General features: G+C 40.3%; 1 protein-coding gene across 2 annotated transcripts in view; it reads left to right on the top strand.

Annotated features, from left to right (window-relative positions):
• CDKAL1 (CDKAL1 threonylcarbamoyladenosine tRNA methylthiotransferase) overlaps positions 1 to 21411 on the top strand; it is a 657626-nt gene that overhangs the window by 597321 nt on the left and 38894 nt on the right. For both annotated transcript variants that reach the window (XM_074944791.1, XM_074944792.1), the window contains one exon: positions 18437 to 18520. In XM_074944791.1, the coding sequence (XP_074800892.1) occupies positions 18437 to 18520 (84 nt within the window). The remainder of the gene's footprint in view (positions 1 to 18436; positions 18521 to 21411) is intronic.

The following is a 21411-nucleotide window of genomic DNA, read 5'->3' as shown; positions in this document are numbered from 1 at the left end:
ACAGGTACTCCACTTACAGACATCCATAGGCAGGGACACATCCAACTGAGTTACATGAATGCTTTGCCAGCCACTCATGAAACAACAATAGAGATGCTCCAGCAATTCCCTCCAGCCTTGAACCCCAGAACTATACTGTTTTGCACTGGTTAGAAGCCTGAACAATGTAAATTCATTACCCAGTTCGCCCTCAATCTGGAGAGGACGCATGCTAGCCTTTGTAAACTGAGCTGAGATTTCTCAAGCACTTCAACCAAAACACACTCTTTCGGTAAAATATAAAACAAATGTATTAACTACAGAAAGAGAGATTTTAAGTGAGTCTAAGTAGTACGTGTAGAGATCAAAATTGCTTACTTAAGAAACAAAAATAAATTTGCAGTCTGAGTTCTACAAACTAAACCGGATTTGAATCAAGCAGATGATACAAGCAGGTTACAGATCCTCAGCACACAGGTTGGGACTCATTTCCAGCCTGTGACTATCCTCCCCAGTTCAGTCTTTGTCCTCCAGACATTTCTTCCAGGTGTTGCATTGGGATGGGGAGAGATCAAGTGATTATGTCACTTCCCCTCTCTTATAGTTTCTTCCAGCTTGCTGGAAAGATCTATGCCGGTGATGTGGGGGTCCATCCCCATTGGTCAAGCAGTGTCCATTGTCTACGTCAGGGGTCTCAACTCCCGGCCCGTGGGCCATCTGCAGCCCGTGAATCTCCCCAATGTGTCCCATAGGGCTCCAGCAGTTTTGGGGCCGGGCGTTTCCCTTGACCCCACCTGCCGCCACCTGGGCGCTCCCTGCAGGGGCCCCGGCAGCGCAGCTCCAGTGGCTGCTGGCCCCTCCCTGCGGCCCCAGGGCGGGCCGGGGCTGTGCCTCCGCACACTGCCCCCGCCCCGAGTGCCCTGGCAGCCAATAAAAAGCTGCGGGACCGGTGCCTGGGGGCAGCAGCGCGCAGAGGCCCCCCAACGCTCCCCGCCTTGGAGCCCAGGTAAGTGCCGCACCCCCCAATCCCCTCCCAGAGCCTGCACCCTCACCCCCTCCGCACATACCCCCTTCTGCCCCCAAACTCCCTCCCAGAGCCTGCACCCCCTCCCTCTCCCCACATACCCCCTCCTGCCCCAAACTCCCTCTCAGAACCTGCACCCCCTCCCCCTCCCCACACACACCCCAGCCCCCAAACTCCCTCCCAAAGCCCGCACCCCAATCCCCTACCCCAGACCTCCTCCCCCACCCAAACTCCCTCCCAGACCCTTAGGCAGGTGGGGGGGCGGAGTTTTGGGGAGCGGGTTCTGGGCGGCATGAGTGACATTATTGGCCCTCTGGGAGGATTTGACAACTGGCACTGGCCTTAAGGTAAATTGAGTTTGAGACCCCTGGTCTACGTGCTCTCTCTGAGACGTATTCTGGGATGGCTGCTGGGAGAGTGGATCCCCTTTAATTGGCCATCAGCATGTCTGGCTACTCCATTATTGTACCTGAAAAGGCTGGTTGTGGGTGTTCCCAATCTCACAACATATTTCAGTAACGCACACACAGCAAAACGTCATAACTTCACATACAATGATAGCACATACAATCCAACAGGATATTAATGTTCAACAGATCAAGACTTTTAGAATGATACCTCAGGGGGCATACTTTGTACAAAACATATCATAATTATATGTCAGTGGTGAATATGGGGATTCCAGGGTGCTACTCTGAGGTACAGAATATCACAGTAGATTTTCTTTTCTTTTAAGTTGGCTTTTCTTCCTCACTCAATCCTCTTCCTCAAAAAAAAAAAAAAGGGGGGGGGGGAGAGACAGCTGAAAATGGGCTGCTTTCCTTGTATGAAAGAAACAGCACACTCTCCCCTCCAAGTTCATCATTTGTTTAAAACTCAATGGGTTTTTTTCACATGGCTTTGTGTCCTGGCTTCTCTGCAAATTCAGTCTCTTTCTCTAGTGAAGCTGATCCATGCCTATTTTGTAACAGTTAACGAAGGGGAATGTAGCCCATCTTGCCAGGACCAACCATCACAGATGCTATCCTGTGACTGAACAATAAATTGTATATTAACATAGCAACAGCAGTCACTTCAAATTGCAGTGATATGGAGGGCAGAACAAGAAGAGACATGTTTCTACCTATCACTGCCTTTTATGGATATTCCATTTGCCTTACCACCAGCCTGTTGGGTGGGCCTCTGAAGCTGTTTTACTTTGTATGAATAATTAAATATTGATTAGAGCAGGAATGAGACTCCCATGTCATAGATGAGTGCCATAACCACTGGGCCATAGGGTATTCTGGGATAGGTGTGTCTCATTCTTTCCTGTTGAAGCTATTCCACTTTGTATAAAATAGTTGAATAATCATTGGGCCATGGAGAGTGAGTGAGTGAGAGAGAATAACTCCATAGCCTGGTAGTTAGGGAACTCACATGTCATGTGGAACACCCAAGTTCAGGTTCCTGCTCCAGTGAATTAATTATCCGTACAAAGTGGCAGAGCTTCTACAGGAGAGATTGAGAGAGGTCTACCCCACAATAGCCGATAGTTTGGTGGTTAGGGCACTCACACAGGAGGAGGGAGACCTGGCTAGAAGTCCCTGCTCCAGAGCAGGAATCTGAACCTGGGTCTCCCACATCCCGGTGAGCTTTCTAACTGTGGGACTACTGGGTATAAAGTGTGAAGGAAGGGGTGGCAGCATTGCCGGCACGAGCACCACGACCACCTTCTTCTAGCCATTTTTTGTTTGTTTGTTTGTTTGTTTTTGTTTTTTGTTTTTTTTAAGATTTAAAATGCCTGGAAATGAAATGTTTAGTTTCAAGTTGAATGAAATAAAATTTGTGTTGACTTTTTCAATTCACTTTGGGTCGAACCAATTTTTTTCCTCCAGAATTACCGGTGAATCAAAAAATCTGTTATTCACCCAGCACTACTCTGTCAATCTGCCTAACTTCTGGGAGCAGCGCTGCCTCCTTTCTTGTTACCATCGTATCTGGATCATCTGAGAGAAATCCACGGTTGTTAGAAATGCTGTAAATTTCACATAGTTGGTGACATTACTTCTGATGGAATTGAAATTAAGGACTGAACTTTGGTATTCAAAAGAATGGATTTATCACATGGCTAACAACTTTTGCTTGGCACATATTATTGTTTCTTTAAATACACTGCATCCTTTAATCAGGGCCACTTAGGCTTAAGATTTATCTCTATGGCTGGCATTGTTTTGGTTTGCCAATCCTTAAGCACCTGGGCTGACTTTACTGCGGTGACTGATATTAGGATTTGCCCTAAAACTCCACAAAGCTAATATGAGGACTTTTTGTTGTATAATTCTGTTAGCAATCTTGTATGCACTCTCTCACTCCCTTGTTGGTGATGGGAACTGGATGTAATGTCTTTGCTATCAAGTTGTATCCCAGAAGCTTGGAATTCAGATCTGAGGACCTTTGGATTATGGTTAGCGGCTTTCATCTAGAAAGAACAAACAATAAAAGATGCTTTTTAACTTTTTCTGCTGATTTGTGGAACTAGAGAAAATTTCTAGAATTTCTAGAAATCTAGAGAAATAGTAAAAGATTGGGCTAATGCTATCAGATTGGTCTAATGCTGTTAATTTCAAAAGCTAGTGCTGTGGTTAAGGGAGGTACTTTCAACTGTCTAGTCATTCCGAGGCAATTTGCATGATTCCATCTTAAATTCCACCTTCTACCATGTCTTTTTGTGCCACCAAACAGGCATTTGAATTTTGTGAAACTCTAGTGTCCTTCATATGTATCCTTTTCAATCTGTCTGCCTAGAAAGCTTCAATACCATTGTCTGGAGGCCCTACCCTGATAAAATTGCATGTGAAAAATACTGAATTTCACTAGCTGCTATCACTGGACATAGCAGCAACTGAAGATTTACATAGTTGAAACTGATCAAGGTAATCAGTAAACAAAAAATAGGTGACATCTTCATATGAATTATCACATGACACTAGCTGAGACGCCACTTACACTTCAGCCTTAGTGAAGAGAATCAGTTCTGGTGAAGAGCCTTAAAACAATTGAACCGCGATTTGGGAGTTGATAATCCAGTGAATCCAATGGATGAACCCTCCTCTAGAGCAGAAGATGATCTAATCTGCAGGAGTTTCCTCAGGGCTCAGGAGCTTGAGGGCCTGCTGCTTTGGGCTTCATTCTCATCTCTTCTTAGTAGAGCTTTGATAGAGCCTCTGTTCACGTGCCCCATGCTGCTTTTCTGTGGTGGCTTACTGATCTCTGCTGCTGCCTTAAGTGAAACACTGTAATGTTCTAAGTAGACTCACAGCAGCACAGACCTGCACCACAAACATCAGTATAAATTAAAATGGACTTTTAGAGCAACCGAAACGCCTCTCTCACACACTTAAAATTATTTTGACAACAATTTTGCTTTATTTACCCATTTCATAGGGATATGGTGGGAATTAATGAATATACAGTATTTGCAGACAGGACATGCTGTGTAAAGGCTACATATTTATTATTTCTTTCCTGTCTCCTGCTTGCAATGCTGTAATTGTTTTGGAGTGAAGTAGAGAACACCTCTTCCAAAAAAATTACATTGTGTTCTTTGTGTTACTCATATAAAAATAAGAAATATATTTTGTGGGGTTTGGCAAATGCCTGATTATGTGGTAATCTGGTCCAGAATTGTATTGCTTTGGAATATTAATATTGTGTTGCTAAACTATAAGATGACCAAAGGAAACTTTGGAGTGGCCCATTTTGTGCCTCACAACAAATGGTTTAAAAAGGTCAACGATTAGATTCCTGTTAACAATTACTTAGCCACCAGCATAGCTTTTTTTTTTTTTTGAAGTGATTTCTCTCACTCAGCTTTGCTGGTTGTACATGAGATCAGTGCAAAAGAGTGCTATAGTGTTTGAATATCAAAGCGGAAACCAAAAAAACTTCATTTCTTAAATATGAATTTAGCTTTTTTTCCTAATAATCAAAACATCTGAATAAGGTAAAACTGACACTTCAGATTTGTACTGAACTGATTACTCAGCAATGGGAGCAATTGGCTTCTCCCCCATGCACAGAAGGCTCACAAAGCAGATCCATAGTCCTGTCTCAGGAGTTTGCCCTTTGGAAAAAGTCTGTTTATTATTGATCAAGTTTTCCTTTTCTCAATTTTTTACCAAAAACTAAAAGAAAAATAAGGCTCTGAAGAAAGGAAAAGTGAGAGAAAAAAGGAAAAAGATTAAACAAGTAGTAAAATACTATTTAGCACTGAACTACTGATATTGGGCAAAATCTTCAAGGCTGAATTATTACAAACACCAGATATATGCACAAATCAGGTATTTGCATGCACTTCTGGTATGTGTGCATATCTGACTTTGAGCATCTGACACATGATATAGTAGGATAAAAATATTGAAAGTAGATTTGGAAATATATCAGCATCATCTCCCAGGCATACCATATCAATTAATTTCTTAAGAGTGTGAGGTGTTTTCATTTGTGTTTTAATTATTCTATATTGCACTTTTTCTTAGTACACATGAATTAAAATTAATGACAAAAAGACATTGCATGAATAGAATTGATGTTACATGTAATGACGTAATGTTTTCTATGATATTTCTTTCTTCTGGGTGTGTGTATGTGGTATTTCTGTCACAGACATAAAAATAAACACCGCCCACTCATGAGTCCCTGTTTCACAGCAAACATCCTTCCGACTGAGGATGATTGGGTAAGACTTAAAGATAGGACTGCTCCTTTATTGGCTAAAAGGAGCATGTTGAACAACACAAGGCACTCATCAAATTCCCACTTCTGCCCACCAAAGTGAGACACTCGAATCTAGAATCTAATCAGCTCCTCCCAACATGGCATTGCAGAACACTACAAATGGATTAGCCCCATTCCATAGTTATATGAAGAGGCATTTTTCTTCTACTATGTATTTTCTGATATTTGGGACTTTCTTCCCTGCTAAAACAAAGACGTGTCTTAGATACTGTGATTTTAATCTATATTTATAACATTGAAATATTTCTGGCAAATAAAATTTTTAGTTGATTATTTATCCAACATTTTAAATACTGGATTTGAAACCTTTCATAAACATTAAGGTCATATGAGACCACTAGGATCAGCTAGACTGATTTCCTACATAACACAGGCCATAGAATTTTCACTCACTAATTCCTGAATCAAGTCCAATGACTTGTGGTTGAAGTAGCACATCTTTTACAAAGACATCTAGTTTTGTTTGAAAGACTTCATATGATGAAGAATCTCCCATATCCTTTGAAGGGGTGTTCCAGCAGATAATTATACTCACTGTTAAATATTTCTTTTTTATTCATATAATTTCAGCCTTCAGCCATTGGATCTTATGTCTTTGTTCACTAGATTACAAAGACCTCCAATATCAGATATTATCTTCCTGTGTATCCGATGAAGTGAGCTGTAGCTCACCAAAGCTTATGCTCAAATAAATTGGTTAGTCTCTAAGGTGCCACAAGTCCTCCTTTTCTTCTTCCTGTGTTAATTATTTATAGATCTTATTGAACTACCGACGATTTTTTTCTGGTAGGGAATGTGTACTATGAAGATGGTATACGATGAAGCAGGCACTGTGGGTAAATGTTGTACATAGTAATCATTTTGATATATTCAATACTGAGAGTATAACAATGTGAGCAAAGTTCTAAATAATTCTATTTAACATATGCAAAATGCTTAATGTACTTAAGGACTGATGACGGTCCATAAATGAGATTTGTATGATAACTATGCACACATTGTATGAGTTTTGGTCTGCTGGTATCTCAGCTTTATCTTAAAATAGAGTTTTATAAGCACCAACAATTAATTATTAGGTAAATATGTACTACGGTGCATTGTTTTTCTTTTTAAAATAGTGACATACTATTTATCATTTTTTTTTCAACTTTAGCCAATCCACGATTAACATATTTTGTTTGGTAAAACAGAATTGTTCAGAATTATTATTCTGGTATGTTAATGAAGAAGTGCTCACTTGCAAATAACTATTTAGTCAACAACTACAATCTGGCAGCTTGTTTTAAAAAAGATGTTAAAATGCATAGCCACTGGTCTGGTATATTGAATGTGCTATTGCAAAAAAACATTAAGCAGTCATATCACATTTATCACTTTTATGAATCTTTCGCTTTGGTCCCCCTATAAACCCTTGATGATATTCCTGTCATTCAACCATATGCCTCCAAAAGCATCAACTGTTCTAAGGTTTTAACATACCTGAGGAAATGGGGGGGAAAAACCAAACCCTCCAGTGTCTAATTTTTGATCATCTATAAGCTGCCTTTAAAATAAAATAAAATCATATTACCATATCTTCATTAACATTATCACCCTCTGACCATGTTCTGATGTTTGTATTAGCAGTCTTGGATTCATGTATTCAAAGGCAGTTCTACTTATCCTTTTGAAAAGGGGGCTGATAAATATTTATACATTTTAACTCTTTCAGGCAGTGTTGCAATTTTCTATTTTTAAAGCCATTAAAATACTTATTGGAGAAATTAGTTGATGTTAATTTTTTAGTGGTATTTTTCCAGCTTCTAATATGCTGAATAAGTGGATTCTCGGCAAATTTTGCCTTTAAAAAAAAGTTTTTCTTTCCATGTTATCCATTTTGCTCTGTTCCTCTCTTGTCCATGGGCAGGTAGGAATTTTCACCTAAAATGGAGATATAATTTTTCTACCCTTTCATCACATCAAACTATTGTTTACCGGTTCCTGGTGCCTCTTTTCTTAAGTCAATAGAAATGAAGGTGCTCCATTATTGTGGTCTGTGCATTCTATCTAGCCTCCCCGACCTTTGCACTTTCCCTGCTTTCCATCATCTGAAAGTTAATGAGCTTGTTTTCCTGTCTCTGATGCACTGAAGCTGTGTCTACATTAAGGCTGGCTATGTCTACACTTGAAACGTGACAACGGCACAGCTGTAGGGCTTCACTGTAGACATTGGTTTATTTACATAGTATAAACAAGGCTTCAGTATGAGAGCCTTGCTCCTGATGCAAAACATGGAAGATACCTAAGTTCTTGTCTACCAACTTTTTTATGTGTTGTGAAGCTGTTAACAAAAGAATTCAATAAAAGAAGACTGAGTATAGTTGCTTTAGCAACTGCCACATTATATAGGACTTACATCACCTCTAGAATATGTAGCACATCTTAAAGAATTGCATTCACTAATACTAGCCATGAATGTGAATAGTTTAAAATATTTTAATAAGGGAAAGTTAAAGGGATATAGTGTTTTAAAGACTGAAATATCTCTAAGCTTGGTAGGCTCATTTCACCAGAGGTCGGAGGTTTCTTAAAAAAAGATTGAAAGAACCCACAAAATAAAATCTGTGTTCACCATACAGCTGGAATGCATGTGAAGTTGGAGTATGGGTGTAATTTGCTAATAGTTTACAAGGATTTGTTTAAAACTCCATATTATGTCCGTGGAAATCACCAGAAATGGAAGGTTTCCTATACTTATTTTTGATCGCAAAACTGACATTTCCCCAAAGGCAACCCATTTACCAATGCACACCTTTTTCATGTCTGATGTTTCGGTTTGTGAATCTTGCATCCAAATTTCAAGCATGAAGGGAGGTGGGGAAGAAATGCAGGACCACATAACACCTACTTAAGTTCCTTCCCTTTTCTTTCATGTATACTTCCTCTACAGAGATTTGTACGTAGTTTGGTGTCTTTTGTCAGATGACATGAAGAAATTAGGTAGTGGTTTTAATCAGAATTACATTAAAGTAATGGCTGAGGAGTCAGAGAGTAGATGTTCTAAACATAATACTTTGTATTTCTGTAACAACTTTCATGAGTTAGTATTCACTATACTCTCTGAGCTGTAGAAATATTATGATCCACCTTTACACATGTGGAAACTGAGGTGTGGAGAGGATATCTAATCTACCCAAAGTCCATAGCAAGTCAGTGGCAGAGCTAGGAACAGAACCCCGATCTCCTGCCTCCCAGTCCTGACCTTTAACCACACAGGTCGGGCTTACAACAGAGCGAGCCGAACAAGACAGACCAGAGTAAATTCCACATCTCTGAGGACTTTTTTTCATTTGATAATTTCTTATAAGGTTAATCAGACTAGAAAATGTAATATGACAGAAATGATAAAAAAAAAAAACTAAAATTCTGATTCCCTTTTAGAACAGAGGAGCAATGAAAAGGAAAGAGAGCAAAACATAAATTTACAGAATTTAAAAGGAAGCAGTTACTTTGAGGACCGGTTGTCGTTTTTAGGTCACTGCTGACATCTCTGAATATAATTTTCATGTGAAGTGCATGGCAGGGCTTGTATGTGCTTGAAGAATCTACATTTTCACAGCAGGAGACCAAATCAGAATGAAGCAGTCAGATGCAGGTGCACAGTAATAGAAGCAGGCTATTTACCCTGAAGCTGGAGTACTGGGCCAAGAAAGCAGACGCACTCTAGCTCCATCTCTCTCTCTCTCTCTCTCTCTCTGGTAGCTGTGCCAAAAGTATTCATAGGGGGACCAAATAATTCTTGTTGAGTTGTGTTTAATGAGATGCATTGCCCACTGCTGAACAACTGAGGCACTTTCTTTTGTTGTGCTAATTAGATGCTATTAGAGCTGTCTGTCTTTAACTTATACCTAATCCTTCCTGCTTGCTCATCCTCAAGCCAGGCTGGCAAAGGGTTGAAAGATGGAGGTTTATACTGCGTGCATCTGTTGCATAGACCTGTTTTAAACTCTTAAATAGTGTAGTGGTAAGAGGCATAGTATGTGTAGCATGTGTGTAAAGTGTATATACACATCACAGAAAATAAAATCATTGCAATTTAACATTTAGAGGCTGATCAGTCTAATAAAGCTAGTCTAAAAGTGCCTTATTTTTCGATCCTAAGCATGTCAATTTTGTTCATTTGAATTTACAATGAAATAAAATGTGAAAGCTTGGTAAAGTTTGACTGCTTTGTGCTTGGGATTCTAGCTTGTCCTAATGAGAGCTGGTACCTTGACTATGCCCAAAGCTCTTATCAAAATAGCAAACAACCTGAAAAATGTAAGGAAGGAAAAATCACTGACTGATGTAAAGCATAAAATGGCAGTATTTAGCACTGCTGGGGCTAACCTGCCAAAATGATCTAATTAGTTTGGTGAGCTCAGTCGTGTCCAGTGTCTCTGTTTTGTTTTTTAAATGCACGTAATAGCTGTATTTGAAATTTGCTTCAAAATACAGCTTTCATTCTCTGTGTAAAAGATTGGTAGTCTGTTTTCCTCAATAATTAAATTGTTGGTTTAGTACATAAGGCAGCATGGTCTGGAGGACTATGTATGGCAGGGGTGGCCAACCTGAGCCTGAGAAGGAGCCAGAATTTACCAATGTACATTGCCAAAGAGCCACAGTAATACATCAGCAGCCCCACATCAGCTCCACGCACCCGCCCCGGCTCCCAGCACCTCCCGTCCACTGGCAACCCCTTCCCCTCCCTCCCTGTATCTCCCGATCAGCTGTTTGGTGGCATGCAGGAGGCTCAGAGGGGGAGGAGCAAGGGCATAGCAGGCTCAGGGGAGGGGAAGGGAAGGAGTGGAGTGGAGTGGAGCGGAGTGGGGGCAGGGCCCATTGCAGAGTCAGGGGTTGAGCAGTGAGCACTCCCTGGCCCATTGGAAAGTTGGCGCCTGTAGCTCCAGCCCCAGAGTCGGTGCCTATACAAGGAGCCGCATATTAACTTCTGAAGAGCCGCCTGTGGCTCCGGAGCCACAGGTTGGCCACCCCTGATGTATGGGACTAGGAAACTCCTGAGTTCTGGTCTTGATTCTAACACTTATTCACTGTGAAGCCTTGGAAGTTTCACTTAATCTCTGTCTGTTTCTTTAATTATAAAATGGATCATAGAGGTATTGCTAGAATTAACAGGTTAATGTTTGCATGATTCTGAAGATGCAAAGCCCTATGTGGGGTTAATATTTTGGTGTTATGCAAATATAATTTATAATACAAATATAATGTAGAAAACAGCAACGGGGAAATCCATCCATTCTGCCATCTGGAAGTGGCCAGCATTGATAACACCTCCCCCACACCCTCATTCCAGCAAGATGGAGGTCATCTTATAAGAGTTCTGAAAGGGAGGAAGTAGACACTTGTTGTTCATGTCAGATTTATACACAGTTTTTGTACTAATTTAACTATGTTGGTGAGGGGTGTGATTTTCTCAAAATAGTCACATTTGTACAGCCCCCACAGTTATATTGATAAAAAGGTGCCTTATACTTGTATAGTTTATTTCCCTTCCCATATGGTATTAGTTATACTGCTATAAAGCATCTTTATACTGATATAATCTTTATACTAATATAAGTGCATCCACGCTAGGGGATTGCACCACTTGACCTATTCCACTTTCAAACTTCAATAGTTAAAGCAGTACAAAAATTGTGTGTTGACAAGCCCTAGGAAAAACACTGATGGTCTCTGTTGGAGGTTCTGGTACCAGCTTTATAAATGGAGATGTTGATATCATACAAACTGGAGAAGCAGCATTGGATTGCAGAAAACAGAGGACGGCAGTAGAGAGAGTGTGGGGGAAACATGGACTGAAGGAAAAAGGAACTTAATATGTTTGGTCACATATTTCTATGGAGAGAAATTGTTAAGAAATCTTTGACATGTTGCCTTCATCCCTCAGAGCTCTGTGTACCCACTTGCGCTCTCTCTTGTCACACTGCCCTCCACCCGCTGTAATGCGAAGAGTGAGCATGTAAGTTCCTTAAATGATTGCCACAAAATGCTTAATTATAGTTCCTGAGAAATTTGGTCTCTGATGGCTAAAGATAATTTTGGCCCCTAAGAAGTAGATATAGTAATTTGAAAAACGATTTAGGGGATGGGACGTAAGAACGCTCTTTTTCATGCACATCATTATTAAAATGTTTATTAATTATTTAAATATTGAGACATTAGAACAATTTACACTGAAAAGAAGGGGCATTCTAAACTATCAGTTGCTTAAATTAGGGCATGTCTACACTCACCTACAGAGCGATCTATCCAGCGGGGGCCGATTTATCACATCTAGTGAAGATGCAATAAATCGACCACCAAGCACTCTCCCGTCGACTCTGGTACTCCACCGGAGCAAGAAGCATAGGCAGAGTTGACGGGACAGCGTCAGCAGTCGACCTACCGCAGTGAAGATACCGTGGTAAGTAGATCTAAGTACGTCAACTTCAGCTACGTTATTCACGTAGCTGAAGTTACGTAACTTAGATACACCCTCGCCCCCCATGTATACTGGGCCTTAGTTTAGGCTTTCTGGTAAAGAGGGCTAAAAATATTCATGCATCTATTTATCAGAATACTCGGTTAGCGCAATAAAAGCTTGCGGTAGAATTTCTGTTGACTGTTAGTATTTCAAAATACCATATAGAAAGGAAACTGTTTTTTTCTGTCGGGTCTAAACTCTGTCAAAACCATTGCTCTGTAATTTTTGGGATCAAAGGGCCTGATCCAACCTCCACTGAAGTCAACAGAGAGACATTCACTGACTTCAGCGGAAATTGGATTGAATCCTACCAAGATTTTGTCAGTGTAAGTCACTGGAGATGGCTATCGATAACGTACTTTGTAGTATATTATAAGGCCTTGTTTTATGACAGCATTGTAAAACGTACAGAAATGCAGGTGTTCTTAAAAGCTTTCTAAAAACTATTTTTAGCCCAGAGAGGCTGTTTAAACATCCCCACCCCCAAAGAAGCGCAGCTTTCCGTGAGCCTGAGAAAAGAAGAATGCATAAACAGTCAGAAAAATTACTGTATTCCCTGAAGAGCGTAGATCACATGCTCTGGCTGTTGTGAGTGATTAATCAAAATAGAAAGGTTATAATTTTCATTAACTAAATAAGAATAGGACCATACTTTTTTTCCCAAGGGTAATTACAATGGTTCATTTGTGACATTACACTGCAGTAATTAGTCCAAAGGGGTATATGGGGTCAGTCTTTTGCAGTGACACTAGAAATATGTTTTCATCGTTTAAGGTCAGAACCTTGTATTTAACATATTCTGAGCAGCTTTGATAAAAACTAATCTGACTAAAGCCAAAAAAGATGTTTGACATTTCCCACCATTTATTCGTTTTAGAAAATCTGTCAGCTGAAAAATTGCATTTTATAATATTCCAAAAAGGAAAAGCTGAGTTACAAAATTATTGTGTCATAATTTATTGTAGGATGAACAAAAATGATACATAAGTTTATTGAAATAATTTGGTTACCTGTTATGAGATTTATACACTGCCTGGCAACTGTTGTGTGTAGGAAGGGATTGGAGCAGTAGTGCTTGTTGAACTCTCATTGCATACAGTGTAACTGAGAAATTAGCATTTGTCTCACACAAGATGTGTGGCAAGTCTGCTGCTGTTGCTATTTTTCAAACTGTCTACAGGAAACAGTGAAATCCTGCTCCAGTAAGATTCCTGGAGTCTTTCTAAGCCAAAACTCCAGGGCAGACTTCCATTTAGTTCCAAATATTGGGTAAGAATTGTTCCTGAGTAAGTTGCAGAGTCATTTTCTAGACTTCAGAAGTCAGCTTTCACATATACTTCTGAAAATAGACAAGAGGAGAAAAACAATAATAAAAATACTAGTTTTCATTTATGGGTACATATGTGAAAAGACAGCAAAGATGACTGTTATGACTTCTGACTTGTTATCCACATATTTAACTCTTTCAAAGGGGGGGTAAAACTGAGTATTCGCAGTATGATGGACAAGTTTCAGTTTTGCTAGCTACACTCTGCCTACTTATATTTCCCCTTTATTATAATTGGAATACACTGTGCTCATTTTCTGTCTTAATGTTGTAGTTCCCATATGCCCAGTAACATAATTGATTAAATACAACTTTGTATTTTCTCCTCTTTTCCCCATGTTCGCTAGAATTTTGAATGTATTAAGTCTGTGACTACCCAGTGGATCAAAGGGGCCTATGTTCATTGTGCCCATGTATCCTCCTGAAGGCCTTGGTCAGAACAGCTGGCAATGCATGTATGAAAAGGCCACGGCTTATTTCAAATTACCAAAACCATTGTGTTCTCTACTTAAATGAAAAAATTTTGTGTTCTCTACAATTATTTTTCACATATGAATGGTGATGCTTTTGTTCCCTCCAACTAACAATGTCTAATGTTTAAGTTGATTTATCTGTTAACATAGCCATTTTTAATTACAGCAACAAAGATGACTTTCAGTTCCTCCATTCCTCTGCATTTATTCCCAAGAAATTGCCCACTCAAACAACAGCTGCCATCCTGAAGGCTTTGGCTTTTTTTTGGGCTGATGTTATTCACATATGTTATCTTTTGACAGCAGTCTCTTGTCCAATTTCTCTTCTGCTGCTGTCCTTTTTACACTGCACCTGTCCACCCCACTGTCTCGAGGTAGGATAAGAGGGTCCCGGAAGCAGCATGCATATGGCTCCAGCTGGAACTCCTCCAGCTCAGCCTTGTCTTGGACCTAAGGAAGCAGAATGCTTACTAAACCACCTGACATATGTGAGACAGTACAGAGAACGTTAAGCGATTGGACTAGAACTCCCAATATCCAGCTGAAGTTGGAGTAGGTTGATGTTGCTGTGGTGATGTATCAGTATATTTTGACAGTAAATTACAATGTTGGTAAACATTGCAGTACAATGTCAGGACATGAGTGATTGGTCATTTTTGACCTTCTTCAGAGCCATACAATGGCAAAGTGTTGCCCCAAAAATGAGTAGTGCTGGTCTGAAGCTTCCTCCCACTCTTTGCAAAAAGATGCACCATGGGCCCACTTCCTGCTGTAGTACTGCAAACACATTCTGAATTCCCCTGGGATCTTAAAATTCATTCCCAGAAATTTCATGGAAACAACAGCTTATGTACCATATGACTGGAGGATAGCTAATGTGACGCCAATTTTTAAAAAGGGTGCCAGAGGTGATCCCGGCAATTACAGGCCGGTAAGCCTAACTTCAGTACTGGGCAAACTGGTTGATATAATAGTAAAGAACAGAATTGTCAGACACATAGATGAATATTATTTGTTGGGAAAGAGTCAACATGGTTTTTGTAAAGGGAAATCATGCCTCACCTATCTACTAGAATTCTTTGAGGGGGTCAACAAGCATGTGGACAAGGGGGATACAGTGGATATAGTGTACTTAGATTTTCAGAAAGCCTTTGACAAGGTCCCTCACCAAAGGCTCTTAAGCAAAGTAAGCTGTCGTGGGATAAGAGGGAAGGTCCTCTGATGGATCAGCAACTGGTTAAAAGATAGGAAACAAAGGGTAGGAATAAATGATCAGTTTTCAGAATGGAGAGAGGTAAATAGTAGTGTCCGCCACGGGGTCTGTTCGTACTATTCAACATATTCATAATGATCTGGAGAAAGGGGTAAACAGTGAGGTGGCAAAATTTGCAGATGATACAAAACTACTCAAGATAGTTGAGTGCAAAGTAGACTGCGAAGAGCTACGAAGGGATCTCAAAAACTGGGTGAGTGGGCAACAAAATGGCAGATGAAATTCAGCGTTGATAATGGCAAAGTAAAACACACTGGAAACCATAATCCGAACTACACATATAAAATGATGGGATCTAAATTAGTGGTTACCAAGAGATCTTGGAGTCATTGTGGATAGTTCTCTGAAAACATCCACTCAATGTGCAGCAGCAGTCAAAAAAGCGAACAGAATGTGGGAATCATTAAGAAAGGGATAGATAAATAAGACAGCAAATATTGTATTGCCTCTATATAAACCCATGGTACGTCCACATCTTGAATACTGTGTGCAGATGTGGTCTCCCTATCTCAAAAAAAGATATATTCAAATTGGAAAAAGTACAGAAAAGGGCAAGAAAAATGATTCGGGGTATGGAACAGCTTCTGTATGAGGAGAGATTAATAAGATTGGGACTTTTCAGAGACGACTAAGGGGGGATACGATAGAGGTCTATAAAATCATGACTGGTGTGGAGAAAGTAAATAAGGAAGTGTTATTTACTCCTTCTCATAACACAAGAACTAGGGGTCACCCAATTAAATTAATAGGCAGCAGGTTTAAAACAAACAAAAGGAAGTATTTCTTCACAGAGCTTTGGAGCTGTGCTCCGACTCCGCTCCAGCTCCAGGCAAAAACCTGCAGCTCCACTGCTCCGGGGCTGCTCCAGGCTCCACTCCAAAGCCCTGTTTCTTCATACAATGCAGAGTCATCCTGTGGAACTCTTTGCCAGAGGATGTTGTGAAGGCCAAGACTATAACAGGGTTCAAAAAAGAACTAGATACATTCATGGAGGATAGGTCCATCAATGGCTATTAGCCAGGATGGGCAGGGATGTTGTCCCTAGCCTCTGTTTGCCAGAAGCTGGGAACGGGCGACAGGATGGATCACTTGATGATTGCCTGGTTCTGTTCATTCCCTCTGGGGCACCTGGCATTGCTCGCCGTCGGAAGACAGGATACTGGGCTAGATGGACCTTTGATCTGATCCAGTATGGCCGCTGTTAAGTTCTTATGTAAGTAGAAAGCTCTCTGTTCAGGGGAAGTGTTCCCTATAATCTTATTATACTGACAGTTGTTTCTAGTGGCCTTTAGACATGCACTTGCAAAACCCCTCTGGGGATTTGAATTGGATGATTGTTATACTGAGAGAAAAATAGCATGGAAAATTTCGGGACATAGTATTGTTACATTAGATCTGTTTTACTAAAACTTTAATTCTATCATTATTTGTAATTACAGAATTCCCTGAGAACCACTGATAGATACTTAAACTGTGTTATAAATAACTCTCCAACATTAAAATGTGTGCAAACAAGCACAGTTTTCTCCCTGTAGGAGTCTCTCTATCCTAGTCTCTACCAGCTCTTAATCCATGGTTATTTCTACTAATTTTTAAAGAAGATCCAAACATTATGGTTAGTGTGTTTTTTCTTCACTACTTACTACTTGAACTGTGTAAATGCAATCAGTTCATCTGGGTCTTCCTAGCTTTCTCAGAGTGATTGTTTCATAGGACCTCACAGTTTCTGTGTAACAGCCCTGTCTCAGATGTGGTTGAAGTGATTTTTCTTTCTTTAAGTGACAGGTGGTCTTTAATGGAGTTTTGTTTACGTATACTAAATGCTTAAAAGCTAGGACATGTTGATGAGTCTCTAAATGGGGGATAAGAATAAAAGCAATAAACAAATTCAGTTTGCTGAGAAGCTGTAATTTGAAGAATGCATTTGTCAAACAAGTCAGAAAAAATCCAGTCTACGTTCAGATAAAATGTTCAGCTACAATTGGCCCAAGCTAAAAACATGGATATGAATATCCCTGAGCTAGGGAAAAGTCCAGATCTAAACTTCTTAAGGTAGCATACGAATGTATCAAACCAAAACCACTCATTCAAACATCTCTGAACTTTGAGAAAATTCAGGTCTTGATCTATACTTGATAACTCAGGCCTATCTCTAAATACACTTGACTGTCCATGCTCAACATTTTGGCAATGTCATAAAATATGATAGGTGCCTTTTAAAAGATATTCTTCACAATGGGCCATGTTTGGAGATAATAAATATGTTATAGCTTTTTTGTCCCATGTTCGTACTCCCTTGAACGTTATTGAATCTGTGTGTGTTGTTAAAAGATTTCCTCCTCACAGTCAGTCTTCTTAATCCAGGAGTGAAAATCTGTGATGACTACACCTATTGCCATGGGAACAAACGTGATGTCAAAAATACAGCATTGTGATATCGCTGAGGAGGAAGATCGGCTGTAAAGGAATAAACCATTTTTGTTTACACACTGTCTTGTGTAGAAAATGTGGTTAAAGAATTTTGAAAAATGTGAAAGGTGAATGGACTTGTTTTATCCTTCTATATCTGGAGGTTTTCCACAGTATCACAGTTCCTCATCACTCACAGATGGTTATTACTATTTCATTGTGTCATTATGAAATTTCTACAAATTGGGATCTGACAGCAGCCTGTGTCTAGCTCATTTTTAAAAATTATTGCAAATAATACAGAAAGATGCTGGGGCTTTGTTTGATTTTGTGAGGTTATGGACAAAGGTGTATGTCTAAAATATTTTAATTTCTGACAACCCTATTCATAATGAGTGGAAAAAATCAGATTGACTTTTTGCATTGAAGATTCACATTTGAACAACACGTATATTTCACCATGCAATTTCAAACTATGTTAATTTCATGTAATCAAATGGTCAATATTATCTTACAGGCAGTTTAATTCATTTAATTTTCTTGTTTTAGCTGCTAAATTAGCCAAAGGCACTCTGTTAAATTCAAGAGGAAGTTTCTGGAGCATCCTCCTTCAAGGAGTATTTTATGGGTTTTACTCTCAGACTCACTTCTTTACCTTTCTATTTTCCAGGTTGGCGAGAGACAGAGAGTTCTAGTAACAGAAGAATCTTTTGATTCCCAGTTTTATGTTGCTCACAATCAGTTCTACGAGCAGGTACTGTAAATAATAAACCAAATTAAAATCTCAATAATTTCCTCTTTACTTTCTGGTAATATCCCTGACCCAGTCCAACAGTAAAAGTGCTACAGTTCAAAAGACAGGCAAAGGAAAAAATGCTGCCTGCCAAGAGGAGTACAACTATCTAGATTGGGGTCTCAATCACATGGCCAATGGGAGCTTCGGGGGAGATACCTGGAAGAGCGGCTAGGGCAACACTCAGAGGCCCGTGCACCTCTCCCCACCCCCGGTCCCGGCCGCTTCCCGGAGCAGCGCGGGGGAGGGCAGGGAGGGACCCACCCTCCCAAACCCCTCCTGCAGCTGAACCCCCTCCTCTGAGCCCCCTGCCGCACCCCACACCCCTGCTGCACCCCGAACCCCTGCCCTGAGCCCCCTGCTGCACCCTGACCCCCTGCCCCTTCCTGCACCCCAACCCCCTGCCCTGAGTTCCCTGCTGCACCCTGCACCTCTCCTGCAGCCCCTGGGGGCAGGGAGGGGCAGAGTTGGGGTGGGGATTTCAGGAAAGGGGTTGGAATGGGAGCTGGGAAGAGGTGGGGCAGTGGCAGGGTCTCACGGAAGGGGTGGAGTGGGGGCAGGGCAGCGGCAGGGGGGTGGTCAGTGGTGCGGCCCTCAGGCCAATGTACTAGTCCTCATGTGGCCCTTGTGGTCATTTGAGTTTGAGACCCCGATCTAGATTCATTAATGGGGATTCTGCATTGTGGTGTGTTGTAGCTGTCAAAATACCATAAATGAATTTAAAAATATCTAATGGATATTTGTGTACATGGATACACACAAAAACTGATGATTTCCAGTAATCTTTCAGATAGCACTTCTGGACAATGCAATTTGGCAGAGTCTTTGTTAAAAAAGAATAGAAAAAAGGCAAGAAAGATCTTGATTCAGAAGGAGCTTTTGCCTCTCATGTTTAGACTCATAGCACTTCAATCTTAAATATATGCAGTTTGTTTATGCAATTTGTTTTTAAGTATTTGCTTGCAAATGAAATCCTTCCACGTAGAACACAACCCTTCTGAACTACAATATCTGCCTCACAAAATTATCAGCGTTACTTAAATACAGATAATTTGCCCCCAGACAATAAGGGTTAAATTAGTTTTCTTGCAATTGTCTGTGTTTCACTTAGTTTTTGAAAAAAAAAAATGTTAAGCAGTATTCCTGAGTATGGTGTCTCAACTGCCATGAGAGAGAAACTATTGGTGATGACTGTGTATGCTGCACATAATTTAATTTACTTTCTTTTACTGCCATATAACATTGCAAGCACCCATCTGATTTTCTGCATAGTGTATGGTAGATCTCTTTCAGCATTGTGTCACCACTTGACCTGCAACCTTGGGTGCCTTACAGTGCTTTGCTGCTGTACCTCCCAGCCTGGGATGCTCACAGCAAGCCTACAAGCAAGCAGTTCACACCCTGAGTGTCTGTGTGCTAGATAGCCCTGTCTCACCAAAGACTCTTAAGTAAAGAAAAGAATCATGGGATAAGAGTCAAGGTTCTCGTGGATAAGTTAGTGGTTAAAGGGTAGGAATAAATGGTCAGTTTTCACAGTAGAGAGAGCTAAGTAGCAGTGTTCCCCAAGAATCTGTACTGGAACCAGAAATGATCTGGAAAAAGGGGTAAACAGTGAGTTGGCAAAGCTTGCAGACAATACTAAATTACTCAAAATAATTAAGTCCAAAAGCAGACTGCGAAGAGTTACAAAGGGATCTCTCAAAACTGGGTAACTGGCTCACACAATGGGAGATGAAATTCAGTGTTGATAAATGCAAAGGTAATGCAGATTGCAAAACATAATCCCAACTTTGCAAAACATAATCCCAACTATGCATACAAAATGATGGAATCTGAATTAGCTGTTACCACTTGTGAAAGAGATCTTGGAGTCATCATGGATAGTTGTCTGAAAACATCTGGGCAATATGCAGAGGCAGTCAAAAAAAAGCTAACAATGTTAGGCACCATTAGGAAAAGGATAGATAAGACAGAGAATATCATAATGCCACTATATAAATCCATGGTACGCCCACCCTTTGAATACTGCATGCAGTTCTGGTCACCCAATCTCAAAAAAAGGTATATTAGAATGGGAAAAGTACAGAGAAGGACAACAAAAATAATTAGGGGTATGGAACAGCTTTCATATGAGGAGAGATTAAAAAGATTGGGACTTTTCATCTTGGAGAAGAGATGACTGAGGGGAGATATGATAGAGGGCTATAAAATCATGAATGATGTGGAGAATGTGAATAATAAGTATTATTTTTCCCTTCATGTAACACATGAACCAGGGATCACCCAATGTAATTAATAGGCAGCAGGTTTAAAACTAACAAAGGGAAGTACTTCTTCACACAACACACAGCCAACCTGTGAAACTCATTGTCAGAGGATGGTAGAAAGGCTAAAAGTATAACTGGGTTCACAAAAGAATTAGATAAGTTCATGGAGGATAGATCCATCAATGGCTATTAGCCAAGATGGTCAGGGACGCAATCCATGCTAGAAGCTGGGACTTGACAATGGAGTAGATCATTGGATAAATTGCCCTGTTCTGTTCACTCCCTCTGAAGCATCTGGCACAGTCCTGCTGGAAGACAGGATACTGGGCTAGATGGACCCAGTGTGGCCATTGTTCTGTTCTAACTTTTATGCAAGAATATTAATGATCAGTGAGTTACTGGTTTTTCAATGACACATTACATGACACCATTTAGATACAGATTATACAAAAATGTGTTGGAGTAGTGAGTATGTCAGGCCTTAGAAGAGTTGCTGACACAGAGTAGTAAACCACAAATAGGCCTCTCTGTCAAAAACACTTTGGGAAATTAGGGCCATGTGTTTAGCAATTTGGATTTAAGTGC

Source organism: Natator depressus, chromosome 2 (genome assembly GCF_965152275.1).
Source record: "Natator depressus isolate rNatDep1 chromosome 2, rNatDep2.hap1, whole genome shotgun sequence".
NCBI classification, from domain to species: Eukaryota; Metazoa; Chordata; order Testudines; family Cheloniidae; genus Natator; species Natator depressus.
This window is presented reverse-complemented; position numbering and strand designations above follow the sequence as displayed.